Source organism: Equus przewalskii, chromosome 29 (assembly GCF_037783145.1).
Source record: "Equus przewalskii isolate Varuska chromosome 29, EquPr2, whole genome shotgun sequence".
NCBI classification, from domain to species: domain Eukaryota; kingdom Metazoa; phylum Chordata; class Mammalia; order Perissodactyla; family Equidae; genus Equus; species Equus przewalskii.
In genome coordinates this window covers 38,111,032-38,128,178 of record NC_091859.1, presented here as the reverse complement: position 1 = coordinate 38,128,178, position 17,147 = coordinate 38,111,032, and the positions used below count along the sequence as shown (strand labels likewise).

The following is a 17,147-nucleotide window of genomic DNA, read 5'->3' as shown; positions in this document are numbered from 1 at the left end:
GTAGTAGCCCTAAAATAACAGCAGTAGGAGCAGCTACCCCATGTGAGTGCCTGCTCCGTGCCAGGTACTGTGTGGGAGCGAAGTGGGGAAGCTAGGTTTGATTCAGGTTTGTTGACTTCAAAGTCCTTTTTTTTTTTTTGAGGAAGATTAGCTCTGAGCTAAGTACTGCCAGCCCTCCTCTTTTTTTTTTCAGATTTTTAAAAATTTTTTTCCTTTTTCTCCCCAAAGCCCCCCGGTACATAGTTGTATATTCTTCGTTGTGGGTCCTTCTAGTTGTGGCATGTGGGACGCCTACCACAGCATGGCTTGCCATGCGGTGCCATGTCCACACCTGGGATCCGAACTGGTGAAACCCGGGCCGCCGAGAATTGAACGTGCGAACTTAACAGCTGTGCCACCGGGCCGGCCCCAAGACTTCAAAGTTCTTAATTACTAACCTAAAGGTTCTCAAATATTTGAGTCTGAGGATCCCATATGATCTTAAAAATGGAATATCTCAAAGAATTCTGTTTGTGCAGGTTATAGCTATAGCTATTTACCATAATGGAAATCAAGACCAAGAAACTTAAAAGATTTAAAAAGAACAAAAACTCATCACATGTTAACATAAATATTTTTATTAAAAGTAATTATTTTTGAAAACAAAAAAACTAGAAGAGTGGCATTGTTTTACAATTTTGCAAATCTCTTTTATGTCTGACTTAATAGAAGACAGCTGGATTCTCATGCCTGCTTCTTCATTCAATACGTTGCTGTGGTTGAAGTATATTGAAAAAAGCTGGCCTCATACAGACACGCCGTTGGAAAAGAAACTCCATGAACGTCCCCCCGAAAGGGTTTCGGGCACTACGAGGAGTCTTTAGACCACACTTTGAGAACCATGCAGTAGACTATACTGCCTCTCAGTTAAAGACTCTACATAACCATTGAATTAGTGCTAGAACCGGCAGTTCCTTCCACGGCCAAGTCATTTTAAACAAACTGCAAATTGTGGCGGTGGCGAAGGAAACTTGAATTTCTTCTGTTAATTCAGTTTTAAGCGACACCAATTTTCAACTTAAGTTCATAAATTATGCTCTTGCCGGCCAAGATTGCATATTGGATTTTTTCATGTTTACTTTTCTAAACTAAGAAGAGAAAACACCATCATACACAAAGTTAACATTTATATAGCGGTTTTACAGTTTACAAAGCCAGTTTTTGTCCCCCACATGATGCCAATTAGTCCTCAGAAGCCACTTTATAGCGAAGGAAAGCTCGGAGCAGAGAGGTGACCTGCCCGAGACTGCCATCAGTAACCAGGCTGTGGACCAGCTTCCTCCTGACCAAGCGAGTCGCTCGCAGGACAACTCTGCTCTGGCTCTGCGAGCAAACATCTCACTTTCAAAAGCTGGCTTTCCAACCCAGGAGAAGGGGACCCTCTATTTATGGTCACTTTTCTCACATACACAAGAGACAGCATCTGTTCTAGAATCCAACTGGATTTTATTTGACACAGGATACAATATGGCTGCAGGAATCGCAAACTGAAAAGACAAAGCAGAAAAGACACGGTTCTATCTAACTTATAACTAACAAGAAGGCAACTCACTAAATGAATAACAAAAGGGTTGAGCTTGATGGAAGAATTCTCCTTTTCTAGTGCCCATACCTGAAAAATAAAGTAAATCACTTTATTAATGCCTTAGTAATTTCCTGTTTGAGACCATAAAACCTGCTGAAACATATGAGCAAATTTAATCAAACTTTAAAAGATGTAAGTGACCACAGTGTGCTCCGAGACTGGGTTATGACACTGGCCTCTCCCCCTTTCATCTTATCATCCTTTGTAACATCTTATCTACTACCCACTTCTAAGTGACAGTCCCTCCCTGGGACCCAACCATACCCACCGGACTCTCCTTCCAGTTGCCAGACAGATGCTGGGCAGTATGAGGGAGGTGAGAGGAAATGTCAGAGCTGGTGGTTGGGAAAGGGAGCTCCACCTGTCGGCTCCAGTCAGCGGCTCAGACGCAGTTCGAGCTCTCAGCCTCCCCTACCTATTTCTACCTGAACTCCAGGACTCAGGCAAGTTGGGGGTGAGGCAAATACAGAGAACAGTAATCAGCCCTCAATTCCAAAACCTATCACTGGTTCCACTTACAGCCCTGCTTACATTCACCGTAACAGCAAGGCAACTGTGGAGAAACGAGGTATGGATTTCAGGTGGTTTCTGATGTTCCCAGAAGCCAAAATTTGGCTCTAACAAGATTATAAAAATAAACAAGGCCAGGAAATTTCTTCCACATATAAAAAGATTTCTTGAACACAAAATCCTTCATTATTATCTTACTTAATCTTTTGTCCAGGTACTTTTGGGGCAGTTAGTCTCCGATTAAAATACTCTGTTATAGGGATGGAAAGCGGGGCACTAGAACTCTGGATCACTGCCTCAGTCATCCTGTAAGCACTTCTCATAGGGAATCCACTTGAACGTTGTCTAAAACATTCCACACAGGGGAGAGCTCCAGAGTGTTAGTGGGCTGCAGAACCACCCAGAAGTTGTCTACCAGAGTAAAGAATGCTGTAATTTGTTTCTTACGAATTTGTTTCCCAATACGCTGACAAACACTGCCTGGCAAAGTCACCGGGTGGATAAAGCGGCAGTGACAAAGTCCAGCAGGAGGAATTCCTCACACCCCCAACTTCTTAGGCTCAGCCCTGGGCATATTTAAAGGGCAACACGAGACAGTGTTGGTCCCAAACGGAACCCTGAGCCTGCTCTAGGGCAGGGCCAATTACAAAGAACTCTCGGGAACTTAGAAAACTGCTTCTGCCTTGACATGGATTCCTGTCATGGTTCCACTCAGAGAGCAAGCTCCCCAGGGAAGGGAAGGCCAGTCTCACGTTTTTCTCTCTCACACATTACTTAGCAGACATTTTGTTGAATGGTGCACAATGCTGGGAGTTAGGTACTGAGTATTGGCAGGTTTCTTAAAAAATGAACATGTATTTGATGAGACTCCAAAATTCTTTACCAAAATAACCAAGTTTAAAAGCAAAATAACTGTACCAATAAGGGGGATTTATTTCAGAAACTAAAGAACACGATTTTTTGTTTTTTTAAACCTAAGAATATCCTATTAATCAACACATATTTAAATAAAAATCTTCCTTCCCATAAAAAATTTGATAAAGAAAATGACCAAGAATTCAACAGATAAAAAAAGGGTGTTTCATAGAAAAATATGAGGCATAAAAACGTATGAAAATAGCCCAACCTCACTCAAAATTCAAAAAATGCAACTAATTTTCACCTATCAGAGTAGCTAAGATGGAAAAGTTTGATAACGGAGCCTTGGCAAGAAATGAAGAAAGGGCCATTCTGCCTTGCTGTTCAGAGGGAGTATAAATTAATACATATTCTTGGGAAAGGAAAATCTGACACTATCAAAAATAAAAATGTTCACTTTTTTTCTTTTTGGTGAGCGAGATTGGGCCTGAGCTAACATCTGTTGCCAATCTTCCTCTTTTTGCTTGAGGAAGATTCTTGCTGAGCTAACATCTGTGTCAATCTTCCTCTACGTTGTATGTGGGACGCTGCCACAGCATGGCCTGACAAGCGATGTGTAGGTTGGTGCCCAGGATCTGAAACTGTGAACCCCAGGCTGCTGAAGTGGAGCACACAAACTTAACCACTATGCCACCAGGCCAGCCCCAAAAGTGTACATACTCTTTATCCAGAAATTCCTCTTTCAGGAATTACTGCTATAGATATACTTGCACATATGCACAAAGGTTCATGTATAAGGATGTTCACCCCTAACACAGTTTTTAACAGCGAAAAACTGGAAACTGACATGTCTATCAACAGGGACAGATTAAATAAATTATGGTACATCTCCATAAAAAAATACTCTGCAACAATTAAAAAGGAGGTAGTTTGATATATGTGGATATGGAAAATCTCTAAAGGTATGAAATGAAAAAGTAAGGTGAACTACTCTATAGGACGCTCATATTTATGTTCAGAAAAAAATTATATATATACACATATATACACACATGCACCCATATATGTGCAATGACATATAAAGAGACAGTCAAGAAAGCTACTAAGAAGCTGTTGTTGACGGTTACCTCCAGAAGTGAGAGTAGGAGACTAACATGGGAGACTCATTTCTTTGGTATATCTTTTTATTTGAGGAAGATTAGCCCTGAGCTAACATCCACGACCATCTTCCTCTATTTTATATGTGGGACGCCTGCCAAAGCATGGCTTGCCAAGTGGTGCGTAGGTCCGCACCCGGGATCCGAACCCACAAACCCCAGGCCTCCGAAGAGGAACATGTGAACTTAACCATTGCACTACTGGGCTGGCCCCTGGTATACCTTTTTGACTATTTGAATTTTTAAAAATTTACTATATGTTTTATTTACATAATAATAATTCAGTTGAGATAACTATAAATGCTCTATCAGAATTAGTCGGCCCGAGATAAACCAAGGAGACATGATAGGTGGATATAATTCTAGCCCAAAGCAAAGATACCTGACATTGTTAGCCTATAGAGGCTTATTATGGATTTTGGAAATATTTAATAGTTTGTAGATTTTCTACTTTCATAGACCCCAGACAGTTGGGAAACTCTAGGCTGCAAACCTCTAAAGTTGGCCACGACTTTATGCATTTTCTAGATAGGTGAGTCCTTGTTTAATTAATCAAAAACTAGTTTATAAAACAAGGCACGTTCCGTGTCTCCATGTTCCAAGACTATGCACTCTCCAGCTGGAGGCAAGTCAGAGAATGGCACTGATCACAAAACCCAGTCTTACGTCAGAACAGCCAGACACCTACTTTTGGAATTCCCACTCTCTGTTGTCCAACGGACACACCTGCCGTGTTTTGAGCCAGCGAGAGATGCAGTGGAAGTGAAAAGCATGCTGAAAGAAAAGATACATTTTATTAAAATTGACTCTGCAGGCTCAGCCATCTACTGACAGTATGTCTCCAGGGCAGTGGAGTGGTTACACAGAGAACAACGGGAGACAACAGGAGAGGCAAAAGGTCAACAACTGATCACACCTTGGTCAGGGACAAGGATTCTTCCAAGGAAACATTTGTTGGAAGTGTCGTCAGCACTAAGGGAAGAAAGTCTTTAGGAAGCGCGAGGTCGGTTCTGGCAGGGAGCTCTCCCCTCTCTTAAGGGAAGATGCAATGTGGCTCCTGGTCCAATTCGGCCTGTAAGGGAGTGCTTCTACTTTCCCTGGACACATGCCCTTAATCACACGCAGATTTCAAACTTCCCATTCTTGGTTCCCAACTGCCCTCCCCCAATCCTTGGAGAACGGGAACCCCTGGAGAACGGGAACCCCTGGAGAAGAGCCTCTCCTCAGCCCTTGGTGGTGCACTGGCACTGCCACCCACCCAGAGTTGAGACAGGCACTTCCCCAACCTTCCCACACCCAGCTCAACTCTGTTCAAAGGACTTAATCTCCAGATTTGTTCAAAGACGTCTTGCTATTACAAGAGAACAGTACTCAGTAAGCCTTTAATGGGTGAGGGACTTTATCTTAAAAATGAATGAGATAAAAAATTAGGGTAAAAGGAAGTATCACGACGGGCAAACCGCACACAAGCAGCTGAAAGAGCATCAAAGGGCTTATTTCATGAACAAGAGAGGAAGTAAAAGGCAAGAGTCCCAAGAACACTGGTAACTGACAGGGAGCGAGGAGCTGGCTTGCAGATTTGGGGAAAGGAAAGCCTGTGTTTGGTTTCCCGACATGACTTAATGACATGCGATGCGAATCACAACAGCTCTGCAATATGTTTATTCTCCTCCCCCTGCTCGTATGAGGAGAGTATTAAGACAGAAGCAGCAAGTTCCCCCTCATCTAATCTGCGATGGGTGGTGGAGGTGGGGACAGGGGAGAAACGCTGACACCCCAACCAAACTATGAAAGTTTTTGCAAGCTTGGTTTAATAACAGCCTTGAAATTCAGTCAGTATGTCTCCCAAAACATGCATGGAACTGAAAGAAGAATCATGGTGTGGACTGTTACCTCGCGAACTGTCTTTTGAGAAAGACAAAAACAGAATTCAGTAATGAAGAGTGGAATCCACAGCTAACACACTATCGCCTCTCAACAGGACAAACGTCCTCCCAGCATGTGGAAGACCCCTCTCCTGTTGACTCTCAGGCAACTCACAGTGAAAGAGAGAAAAACAAAACTTCCCAGAGGCAGAAAGCTCAGGCAGTTTTCTCATTCACCAGGGGGTGGGGACACGTTCACTTAAGTGTATTCAAGGTACCCTTCTTCACTGCCCCCCAAGCCCATTGGGCGCTCCGCAGCAGCACCGGGTCTTTGTGTACCCCAACTACCTCCGAAGATGGAGGGAAAGAGGGGCTGCAGACAAGGCTGCAGGACAGGTGACAGCATCCCTGACACTCCTGACCCCCACTTTCCTCCCGTTAATAATCTAAGTTACATTATTGGGTCTATCTAGCAGTCTCAGAGCACCCTGACGAGTGCCATCCAGTTCACAGAAGACGTTAACACGTGTTACCTCATCTGAGCCGCACGGCAAGCCTGGCAAGCAAGCACGACAGGTATCATCATCTTCACTGTATAGACAGGAAACTGAAACCCAGACAAGGTAAGTGACTCGCCTAGTTCATGGAGCTGGTTAGCAAAAGACCCAAAACGAGACCTGGGAGTAGTCCAAAGGTTTGTGCCACACCACGCCAGCTCTTCTTTATGGCGGGCTCTCGGAGGTAGTCTCTCCTTAGCCAAATTTAAAGGAAAGTTCACTCCCTTTTCTTCCACCACAGAGTAACACGGGTCTTAGGACATGCCTGAATGCCAGGGAGAGCAAACAGCCCGACATATTTTATTTCTTTATCCCCATAAATGACAAAAGCTGGCCCTTGGCCAATACGTGCTACTGTGAAACTGTCCAAAGGGCCCTGACGGAATCAGGAAGGCGCACCCCAGCGTGGGAGGGAAGAGCGCCTCAGCCCGATGGGGCTGGTACTGATAGCTACTATCTCCCCAGTAAGCACCACCCACCCCCCAAATTTGTATTTATGCATATTTATTTTAAAAAGCCCTTACGTCTACTATGCGCCAGGAGGTACTGCAAGCACTTTTAAACAAAATCATTTCATCCTGATTACAGCTCCATGCAGTCTACCGTCAGCCCTATTTCACACGAGGGGACCTGGAATTAGGGATGTGAAATCCCTTGCCCAAAGTCACTCAGAAAGTCAGTCACAGAGACAGGGAATGGTGGGCCGACCCCAGCGCCTCTCAGGCCTGCACCATGTCGGGAGCCGTGAGTCCTCTGTCCCCTTGGCACAGGAGGCCCGGACAGGACAATTTTAGCTCGCGTGACTGGGACTGTAATGCTATAGGATGAATTTTTAACACATGCTAGAAATAACATATTTGACGTTCGTTATCCTTCTCAGCTGTCACACCCTGCAAGGCTGTACATTCAGTCCAATGATGCTGTACAAAACATTTCTGGCAGGAGCCATGTTAAAAACAAACAAAAAAATCCCAACTTAGTACATTTGCCACACTTAAAACACACACACACATTTCTGGCATGAGCCACGTTAAAAAAAAAATTAAAAATCCTAGCTTACTACATTTGCCACACTTAAAACACTCACACACACACACACACACACACACATTCTTGAAGACTCAATTTATTCACCAAACTTAGTTCCACAAGACCTTTAGCCTTAAAAAGAAATCTGTTAAGAAGGTAAAGATTTCCATCAACAGGAGAATATTCCAAAGATGGCCACAGACTTAGAAGGTAATTCCCAAAGATGAATCTCCAAAATGTTGCTAAAAGTCCACTTTATAATTAAGACAAACTAGTCCCTCTACAATATCTAATAATTTTTACCCTCTAACAGATGAATAGCACAAAGATTTAAAATCTATTTTTACAATTTGTGTACCTTTTGGGAGAAAGGTGGCCTAGTCATTTTTTTCCTAGTTATTCTCAAGACGGGCAAAGCAGGATAAGTGGTAATGTGTTTATAAGCCATGCTGATAGGGAAAGGTGTTTCCTTACGTTACAGACTCCCCACGCAACGGTGCACTCTTCAGAAGTAGCAGACGCCTGGTTCGCTTGACATTCTATGCCTGTGAGAATAAGAACAAGATGACTGGACCTCAGGAGCAACCGCCTTTCCATCTATAGCAGCCCTACCTGCACAATGACACCATGACATGATTGCGGTGGGGTGGGGTGGTGTACACCTGAACAAAATCTCAAGTGGTGCATTAGTCATAATCGCTTTCTACTGAGCGGGGAAAGGGGTAGAGAGCAGAGGGGTGGGGACGGGGCTCAACAGGAGGCTCTGCAGTGACTTCCTATCCTCGACCAAAGCAGAGCAAGGAAGGAAAAGGCACTTCTTAATCCTGAACGTAACCTGCCTTGTCCAAATGAAAGTGATTTCTCCTAATTCGGTAAATTTAGTAAATTCCTGAAGCCACCTCAGAACGCTCACTGTTCTGAGACCTGGCGTCTTCTCCCTATTCTTGGTGAGTGCTTCCTCTTAGGCCCTAGGACACCCAGGCTCGCCCACATGAAGGTCTAGCCGGGCACCGAGTTCCAGTCCCTAAAGTGGGCGCGCAGACACATGTGAACTGCCACAGAAGCAAAACAAATGAGGGTGCAGAGATCTGTGGCAAACTGTAGGGGATGCCATGTGAAGGCATCAAAACTCGAAAGTTTTTAAAACACTGTCAAACAAAAACAATCTGTTAAGCCAGTGCATTAGAGATTTGGGGCCCACCACATCATGATGCTTATCGCCCGAGGTGATTCCGTCTGGTGAATGGAGCAAATTACTGCAAATGTATCCAAATATCAGTTTCACAGAGGGGGAAGAGGGGGGAACCGAAACAGAATGAAAATCTGAGATCGAGAACTGATGAGTAAAGCTCTGTGGGGGATAAATATTCAAAGAGCAAGAATTACTAATGTATAATTTGCTTTCTCTGAAGGTGGTAACTAAGTGGGAGTCTCCCTTCTGAAGAATAAAAGCTTCATGAAGGACTATTTAATAGGAGACAATTACTTCAGACTTCCATAGGTGGAAACAGTGAAATTGTAAGAAAATAATGCTGAGATGTTAATGGGTATATTTGGTCTTAAGGGAAGAGATATACCATAAGGTTTAGGGCTTCTTCCCCCAATCTTCAAAAATATGAAAGGCAAAGGATCTGAAATCACAGAACTTGCTTTTGCTACCCAGATTCACACTACAAAGAGAAGAGCTAGGTTTTTCTTCTGATAAGAGTGGAGAATTAGGGTTTATGCAAGAATGATTCAAAAATTTATCGGGGCTATGAATGCACTACCACATTCAAAGGTATTGCAAAAAAAATAAAATCTGATGTCTTTCAAGTTGGATCCTCTTACTCAGAGGAGGACTGTGTATTATGAAATTAGCTAAATAAGAGGCACAATTATTATTATTTAAATAAATAACAAAATTGTTTCAAGGTACATTATCACATTTAAACTTGTCTAGGTCTTGGTATTTGTAAGGGACTCTGGCTGTCTATGTCAAGTGCACAGGAGGCTCTTAGTGCTTGAAAAAGCAAACAAAAACCACTTCCATAAACACAGAATAGGAGCCAAATATATACTTATTCTTTACCAGAAAGTTCCTAACGAACAACAAAAATATATAGGAGGAATAGGATTACAATCTAGAATGCCAGATAAGAAGGGATATGGCATGGAAAATTATTAAATGTGAGTATAAAGTGTTCTCAAATATAACGTTTTCAAGCTTTTGGTGCAAAGAGTACAGGGGTTGAGTCGTTAAACAGGGGAAGGAACTGTTCACGTCAGCCTAGAGCAGACAGACAAGGAGCATATAAAGGTTGCTGTCATACCCACGCAAAGGCAGCTTACTTCAAGGTGATGGATACAGCTTGGGGACTTTTAAACTTCAGTACCCCCAAAGCACTGCTAAGGAAGCAAGAGCTTCATCTCAGAGGAGGACAGATTTCTCACTTTCAACACATTGGTGGACCTGTGGTTCTAGGAAGAGGCTAACTTCTCATGGCCAAAGGCTGGACCTAAGCCCTTCTGAATGTCCTCTTCATCTGGAACAAGATTACTGAGATAACGGAGAAAATAACACCTGCAGAGTGTGTATTTCAGCAACTCTTTAAAGCAAGCAAGAAATGGGGCAACGGATAATATATATGAAGCTACAGTAGGGGACGGAGCATTAATCTGGACTCAGAAGTCTAAGTCTGCAGACCAACAACGCTTCGTAGGCGAGTCCACCTGGGGCACAGCCCTGGTCACTCTTATTTATTTACAGCTATGTATATAACTATTCATTTAATGCCAGACCAGAATTTATTAGAAATGGCCATTGCTAAACCAATTCTTATTTTCATCTTTTACAAAAAATCTCTTTACAAGAATCATAATCCATTTATTTTTAAAAGGAAGACAAGCCCAGCGCAGCAAACAGACTTCTCTTTAGTGTCTACAATAAACAAAAGGGTAGGTTTCCTGAGGGTAAAGACTTGATCTCAGTCATCATTTTATCCCGGTGCCTAGCAAAATGCCCAGGATATAAATATTCACTGAATGAATAAAAGACGTGACTTGAAAATGCTTCCGAAATTCTTTGTTATAAGAGTTCAATATTCTACTACTTCATCTGATATTTAAAACATACGATAAAGCAGGTTTCTAACTGAAAGGCTACGCTGATCCCTCAAGCATTCAACTCTAAGAGAAGACACTATATCAGTGGCTTTTGTCTGTCGTGGCCCTCCCAAGAAGTGCATTCTCTTGCATCCAGAGACACAATGACTTCAATATAGAGGTAAAAAAAAAATCAGCGTTATATAAAATAATTAATTATTTACAGAAGACAGCCTCTAGAAAGTACAATTTTCTCTGGGCACAACTCCTTGAGAGAATGCACGGTAAAGGAATTGGCAACACGTAATCAAAGACCCCACCCAAACACATTTAAAACTGCACATGTGTTTTTCTGTGATGAGTTCCTTCTATCCATATTAAACATCATGGTAGCCGCTGATCTGCTTTGACTGTTGCATGAAAAGGTAAACAGCGTCCAACTCAAAGAAACCAAGAGCAATAAACTCCCGACATATGCCATGATTGCTTTCCAACCTCAAACGCTTGATTTGTGTTTCTCGAGTTTCCATGATCAGCCTATTCCCCCATTTTGTGTTTTTATTATTCACTGAGAAAATATTTAGTGAGAACCTACTATGTACTGGACACTATGCTAGATGCTGGGAACACAGCAGTAAATAACATGGACGTGAGAGAACCAACTAAGTGAAATGACTGCTACAAAGGAAACTAGAGGATATCTTGGGAATACTTAACGGAACGGTCATAGCCTGCGTCTGTGTGTGTAAGCATGGTCAGGGAAGACACCTTTGAGCAGGTTCAAGGTGAGGCCTGAAGACCAACTATGGGTTAGTTCTGCACTGCCCAATAAAGTAGCCACTAGCCACATTTCCAGTGTCTAGTCTGAGATGTGCTGTAAGTGTAAAAACCACTTCAAAGACAGTACAAAAAAAAGGAATGTAAAATATTTCACTTCAAAATATTAATTACATGCTGAAGCGAAAATACTTTGGATACAGTAGGAAAAATAAAATACAAATCATCTGTTTCTTTTTACTTCGTTAATGTGGGTATGTGGAAATTCTAGATTACGTACGTGCTCGCATTTATGGCTCACATTTGGATTAGGCAGTGTTTGTTTAGACAAAGGTAGCAGGGAAAAGAGGCAGAGAACATTGCAGGCAGAGGGAACAGTATATGCAAGGGCTCTACAAAAGAGCATGGACACTTCGGGAATGGAAAGAAAGCCAGAGACACTGCCAGAGTGAGCAGGAGAGTGGCTCAAGATGAAGATGGAGAGGGAGCCGAGTGACTTAAAAAGTAAGCGCCTACTGTTTCAATTCTAGAAAGTCGAAATTTCTTTGCCCCATTTCTGATCTCAATAACAAACCATTTTAGTACCTCAACTGTTCCTGGTGTGGTCATTCTTGCCCCTAGTACTACAAGGATGCTAGGTCAGTCCATCAACAGCTACAGTTGTTGTAATGAAATATGTGGAAATTTAAATGAAAATTCGTTAGTGCAATTAATTGCCTATTTAGATGTTCGCAGTGATACCCTCTTAACTCTGTCTGGAGCTAACACTGAAAATCCTTCCTTCCTAGGATTTTCTTTATAAATCTTGTCCAGCAAAAACTAGCTCTAGAGAGAATATTTTAGCTCAATTTATTTTCTTTCTTTCACTATTTCTTTCTTTTCTTTCTTTTTTTTTTTTTTTCACAAATGGGGCCTCCCTCTGAGGTCTCCCTGCTGCACCAGCCACGCCTGGCACTCACCAACAGGATGGATCACAGGTGCCCCAAACTTTTTTTTTTAAAAGATTGGCCCTGAGCTAACATCTGTTGCCAATCTTCCTCTTTTTTCTTCTCCCCAAAGCCCCCCACTACATAGTTGTGTATCCCAATTGTAGGTGCTTCTAGTTGAGCTATGTGGGTTGCTGCCTCAGCACAGCCTAATTAGTTGTGCTAGGTCTGCGCCCAGGATCCAAACCAGTGAAACCCTGGGCCGCCCAAGTGGAGTGCAAACTGAACCACTTGGCCAAAGGGCCAGCCCTTCTTTCTATTTCTGCCTTTGAGTCCAGGTATAAGATGGGAAATATAAAGGAATAACCAACAGTGCCTCTGTGTCCATAATTCATTCTAAATGTGGCCTTGCCATCTTTAGATGGTGTAGATTTATTTGAGAGAGAGGTATGCCTCCAGGACATCATAAAAACTACTCTATTTCAAACATACCAAGGGACTACATGCAGAAGAGCCCAAGTCTTCTGACTATACTTTACATCTCCTCGTGAAGAAGAAAATTGGTCACATCAGCATAGCCACAATCTCTGTAACCTTCTCAACTCCCTCCCATCCTCCTCCAATTACTTACAAAGATCCATAATGTGGTTCCTGCAGATGGCACAGTTATCAACCACAATATCCCAGGCCCAGAGGGCTACTGCATTCCACTGCAAAGAGAAAAAAGACAATGCACTCTACTCTCCTTGTAGCACACACACACACACACACACACTCTCACACTCTAGGATTTCATGCTGCAGCTGCAATTATCATCTCTTTGACCAGAAGGACCACCAAACAAGAGTTTGGGGATATTACACTACTCTTATTTATTATTTCCAAGGGCAACAGTAGGCTACACATATGCTCACCCATTCTCCGAAGAGTTGAGCATATAAATACAGAAATTAATGAGTCATCTTTTAATTTTATTTTTTCCTACAGATTTAAATAATTTAGTCAGCCATATCAATGAAAGCAAATCAGGAATAATTTGTAAGTGCCTGTTTTAGGTTTAATAAGCACAAACTTGAATTACTGTGCAGGTTCCCCAGACATTTGCAGAAGAGCTCAATTTCTGCATAAATAAATATCTGCTCTTCAAGGCAGCTTTGGAGGCATGAGTGGCGAGGTGAGAGCTAGGAACAGAATGAACTAAGATGATGATTGGATCATAAAATGGGTAATCGTGGGATAAGCTGGATAACAAATTACCCGGTATCAGTGCAGAGAACAAGGTCATCGCTTGGCTCTTAGAAGATTAATTCACAACAAACTCTAGAATTCACTAGAATTTTGTTTAGTTCCTAACATGAAATAAACTGATGTTCTCAACTTTTACATGCTCAGACTCTTAAATTTAGTTAAAATAATCCCATTGAGAGTTTATTTAAAAGTGGTATTTAAGTAATTGAACCTTCGGGCTTCTGCAATTATAAATAGTCTCAAACTTCTTTTTCATCCACTAATTGGGTGCCACTTCCTAAACCTACATCTCTTTCAAACCCAATTCTCAAAGTCTAGTAACTTCTTCAGCGCTTTTCACACGACAGCTTCTCAACTTGAAGGAAAAAACTACTTCTATTATTCCCCAATATGGCTGCTGGCTCTAATAAGTGAGCATGCAGTGCCCACAATGAAACGCCAAAAAGCACTAGGAGGGAGAATATTGTCAGTGTTCAGCCAGATGTCCCAGGAATAACATTTTTCCTATTTCAGAGTCTTCATTTTGAACATATTTACTTTATCTTAGGTGGGAATCGGCACTTTTCTCCCAGTGTTGGCAAACCACCAAGGCATTTCATGCAAAGAGACACGTTCCACATTTCTGCTTGCCTACTTCCACCAGATCGTTCACAACTAGTACTCAACCCTCGTTAAATGACACAAGATTTGGGTTTACGTTTTCTTTTTAACAAATTCTACCATGCTTTTTTTTTTTTTGGACAGGGGGATTCTGGATATGACCGTGGGACTGGGGCGGCTGTGTGACAAACCAACAGACCTCTCAAAAGAGCAAGAGTTACACTCGAGACACTAACTCGGGGAGGGCGAGGGCCAAAGAGACGGCTAATGGAGGCCTCGATTAGGTGAGGACCGGGTCGGGGGGACCCCAAGCTAAAGAAAGGGGCGGGGCAAGGAGATCGCCAGCCCGGCTCCTCCGAGACCTCCAATGCGGTAAAACCTCAGCTTCCCAGCTTTCGCCGCACTGCCCCATCCTCCACCCACTGCACCGCTCAGACTCCCCCTTCCACCCACCCCACCCTCTGCCTCCCCACCCCTCCACCACTCCAGTGACAGCTCAAGCGCTTGGCTCCCGCAGCCAAGTCGGAACCCAGCGTATCTCAATAAGCACGTCCGTGATTGGCCCTTCAGCCTCCTAGCGAAACCAATACTGCAAATGACAGTGGGCCGCAGTCACGCCGATCAACCCTAAGACCCGCCCCCCGGCTTCCTTTCGTGGTACCCGGTCCCAGGAACGCCCTGAAATGAAGCCCTTTCCTCTGCGCCTCGCTCATCCTCGGGCCTGCCAGCCAGATCCGCGCCTCTCTAGGTTCCCTGAGGAAGGCGCTGGCGAGACCCGACCTTTTTCACTTCAAAGCGCTTCTTGCCCGCGCCGCTGTTGGTGCCGCTCGGGGTATCCACATCCATCGCTGCCGCCATTTTGGAAACACACGGTCTGTCGGCCGGCCACTGCGCCTGCGCACCAGCGCACGCCTCGTTCCCCGTCCCGCCCCGGCACCTCCTCCCGCACCCCACCCCTTCCAGGCGCGCGAGGGGCAGGCGGGGCGGAGCATGTGGCCACGCCTCTTAAAGGCGCTGGCGCGGGTCCCCCCCCCCCGCAACCCCCCGTGGGCTGGGGCGGGGCCGGGCGGGGCCGAGCCGACGTGAGCCAGCCGGGTGGAAACGTACGAGAGGACTCGCTCTTGTCGCCCTCCCCGGGGAAGCCCCCGGCCGCGCTCGCTCAGCTGGGGCGGCGGCTGCTTCCTCCGCCTCGGCCGCGACCTGCCGCCCCGGCCCCGCCCCGCCGCGTTCCGCCGGGGAGGGGGCGAGGGTGGGTGCCCCGCCTCCTGCGGCCCAAACCCCAGACCCTACACTGGCTTTTCGCAGATCCCGACCCGCTTCCGAGGTGCAGCAGCCTCCTGGGGAGGCTTGGGACCGGGGCCCAGGCCCCGTCTGGTTTCCCGAATCCGATTCGACGGGGATTCGACGGGGAGGCAGGAGCTCCCCAATGTCCTCGCCACGGCCAGGCTGAACAGGCAGGCATTCTCCAGCCCTGCATTCGCCTGGAATAAGTAGAGGAGGCTTGGAAGATGCCATCTCCAGGCCGCCCCAAATACCAGTCCGTCCTAGAATGGCCTTTGGTTAAGGTACACGATTTCAACTTCACGCACGTTCCCCGCTGAGCACACATTCCCCGTTCCTCAAGTGGTCATCTAACTGTGGGGTCTTTTCTCCCTAATTTCCGTCGTCTTCCAGCTCCTTGTGCTATAGTCACATTTGCAGTCGCTTTACTTCTTGAATTTGTGTGAGGCGTTACTGGTCATTCCTTCCCAGCCAAAGCTCCTGTACTTTATGTCACCCTCCCATCTCTAGACCAGGCCCCCCTTTTGCGTCTCTCACCTTGCAGAGGTATAACTCAGCTAGAGCATCGTTATTATTATTTTTTGCTGAGGAAAAGTGGCCCTGAGCTAACATCTGTTGCCAAGATTCTTCTATTTTGTATGTGGGTGTCCCCACTGTGTGGCCACTGAAAGGCAAGTGGTGTAGGTACACGCCAGGAACTGAACCCGAACCTGGGCTGCCCGCCCAATCGGTGTGCGCCAAACTTACCCACTGGGCCACTGGGGTCAGCCCCCTAGATCACTCTTAAATCTTGTATTGGCTTATTTAAAATCTCATATTTTCTCTTAAAAGAAAATCGGAGAGTGATGGAGTCTAACGCCGTTGATAAACCAGAACTTCGATATGTTTCCTTGTCTTAGTCATAAACAAGAACAACAAATCCGTGAAAACACCACCACAGCTTTCACCCCACTTGGAAAGAAAAAAGTTGTGTGAAACCTTCAAGCGTTATAGGAACCCTACAAAGTTTTTCTTAGCCCAAGTTTTGTTAAATTAATGATTCCGTGTTAAGATTTCTGACATCTAATTTCGTGTGTTTCTACAAGAATACTAGAAACCCATAGTAAATTAAGTTAGTGAGGGCATATTTATTCATTCAACAAATTCATTGAGTGTGTACCAAGTCCTATTATAAATAGGAGAGACACAGTGATGGAGTCAAACTCCTAATAGGGAAATAATGCGTAAGTCAATAAATACATCAGAAAAATCTCAGATATCAAGTGCTATGAAGCAGACAAACAAGCTTGTGAGATTGAGGGGAGATGGAAGCAACATTAAATTGGGTGATTCGGTGAGGCCTCTGTGAGAAGTGACAGTTCAGCTAAAGTCCTTACCAGGGCCTAAGAGTCCTGTGTGCTCTGTAATCCATTCGTTCTACTATGCTTTTCTTCTTTTTTTTTTTTAATAGTACATGTACCTTCTAACACATTTTTTCATTTACTCATTTGTTAGATTTATTGTTTTTTGTGTGTCCTCACCAAGAGAGGGGATTTTTGATTGTGCTGTTTATTGGTAACAAAGACTCCTGGAACAGTGCCCAGTCCGTTGCAGGTGCTCAGGCTGTGTTGAATGAAGAAATCTGAAGCTTG

At 44.2% G+C, this 17,147-nt stretch overlaps 1 protein-coding gene across 3 annotated transcripts; it reads right to left on the bottom strand.

Annotated features, from left to right (window-relative positions):
• Positions 1–599: 599 nt before the first annotated feature.
• Positions 600–15,440, bottom strand: RBX1 (ring-box 1). Of its 3 annotated transcripts, none has more exons than XM_070599531.1 (6): positions 15,343–15,440; positions 15,016–15,129; positions 13,019–13,097; positions 8,075–8,145; positions 4,838–4,923; positions 600–1,651 (listed from the first exon to the last, which is right to left on the bottom strand). In XM_070599531.1, exons 2-6 carry the CDS (start codon positions 15,091–15,093, stop codon positions 1,639–1,641), a joined length of 327 nt encoding a protein of 108 aa, XP_070455632.1. In that variant the 5' UTR covers positions 15,094–15,129; positions 15,343–15,440; the 3' UTR covers positions 600–1,638. The 3 variants fall into 3 exon arrangements, 2 of the variants coding, with proteins under 2 accessions (XP_070455632.1, XP_070455631.1); XR_011534564.1 differs by having other exon boundaries at positions 1,464–1,651; positions 6,548–8,145; positions 15,343–15,432; XM_070599530.1 differs by lacking the exon at positions 8,075–8,145 and having other exon boundaries at positions 15,343–15,432.
• Between the last annotated feature and the right edge of the window lie 1,707 nt (positions 15,441–17,147).

Coding starts and splice junctions, on each gene's coding strand:
- RBX1 (XM_070599530.1), bottom strand. CDS start 15,093: ATGGCGGCAGCGATGGATGTGGATACCCCGAGCGGCACCAACAGCGGC. Junction 4,924..13,018: donor GAACCACATTATGGATCTTT/GTAAGTAATTGG, acceptor CTTTTCTTTCAG/CATGCTTTTCACTTCCACTG. Junction 1,652..4,837: donor AGAGAGTGGGAATTCCAAAA/GTAGGTGTCTGG, acceptor TTTATTTTTCAG/GTATGGGCACTAGAAAAGGA.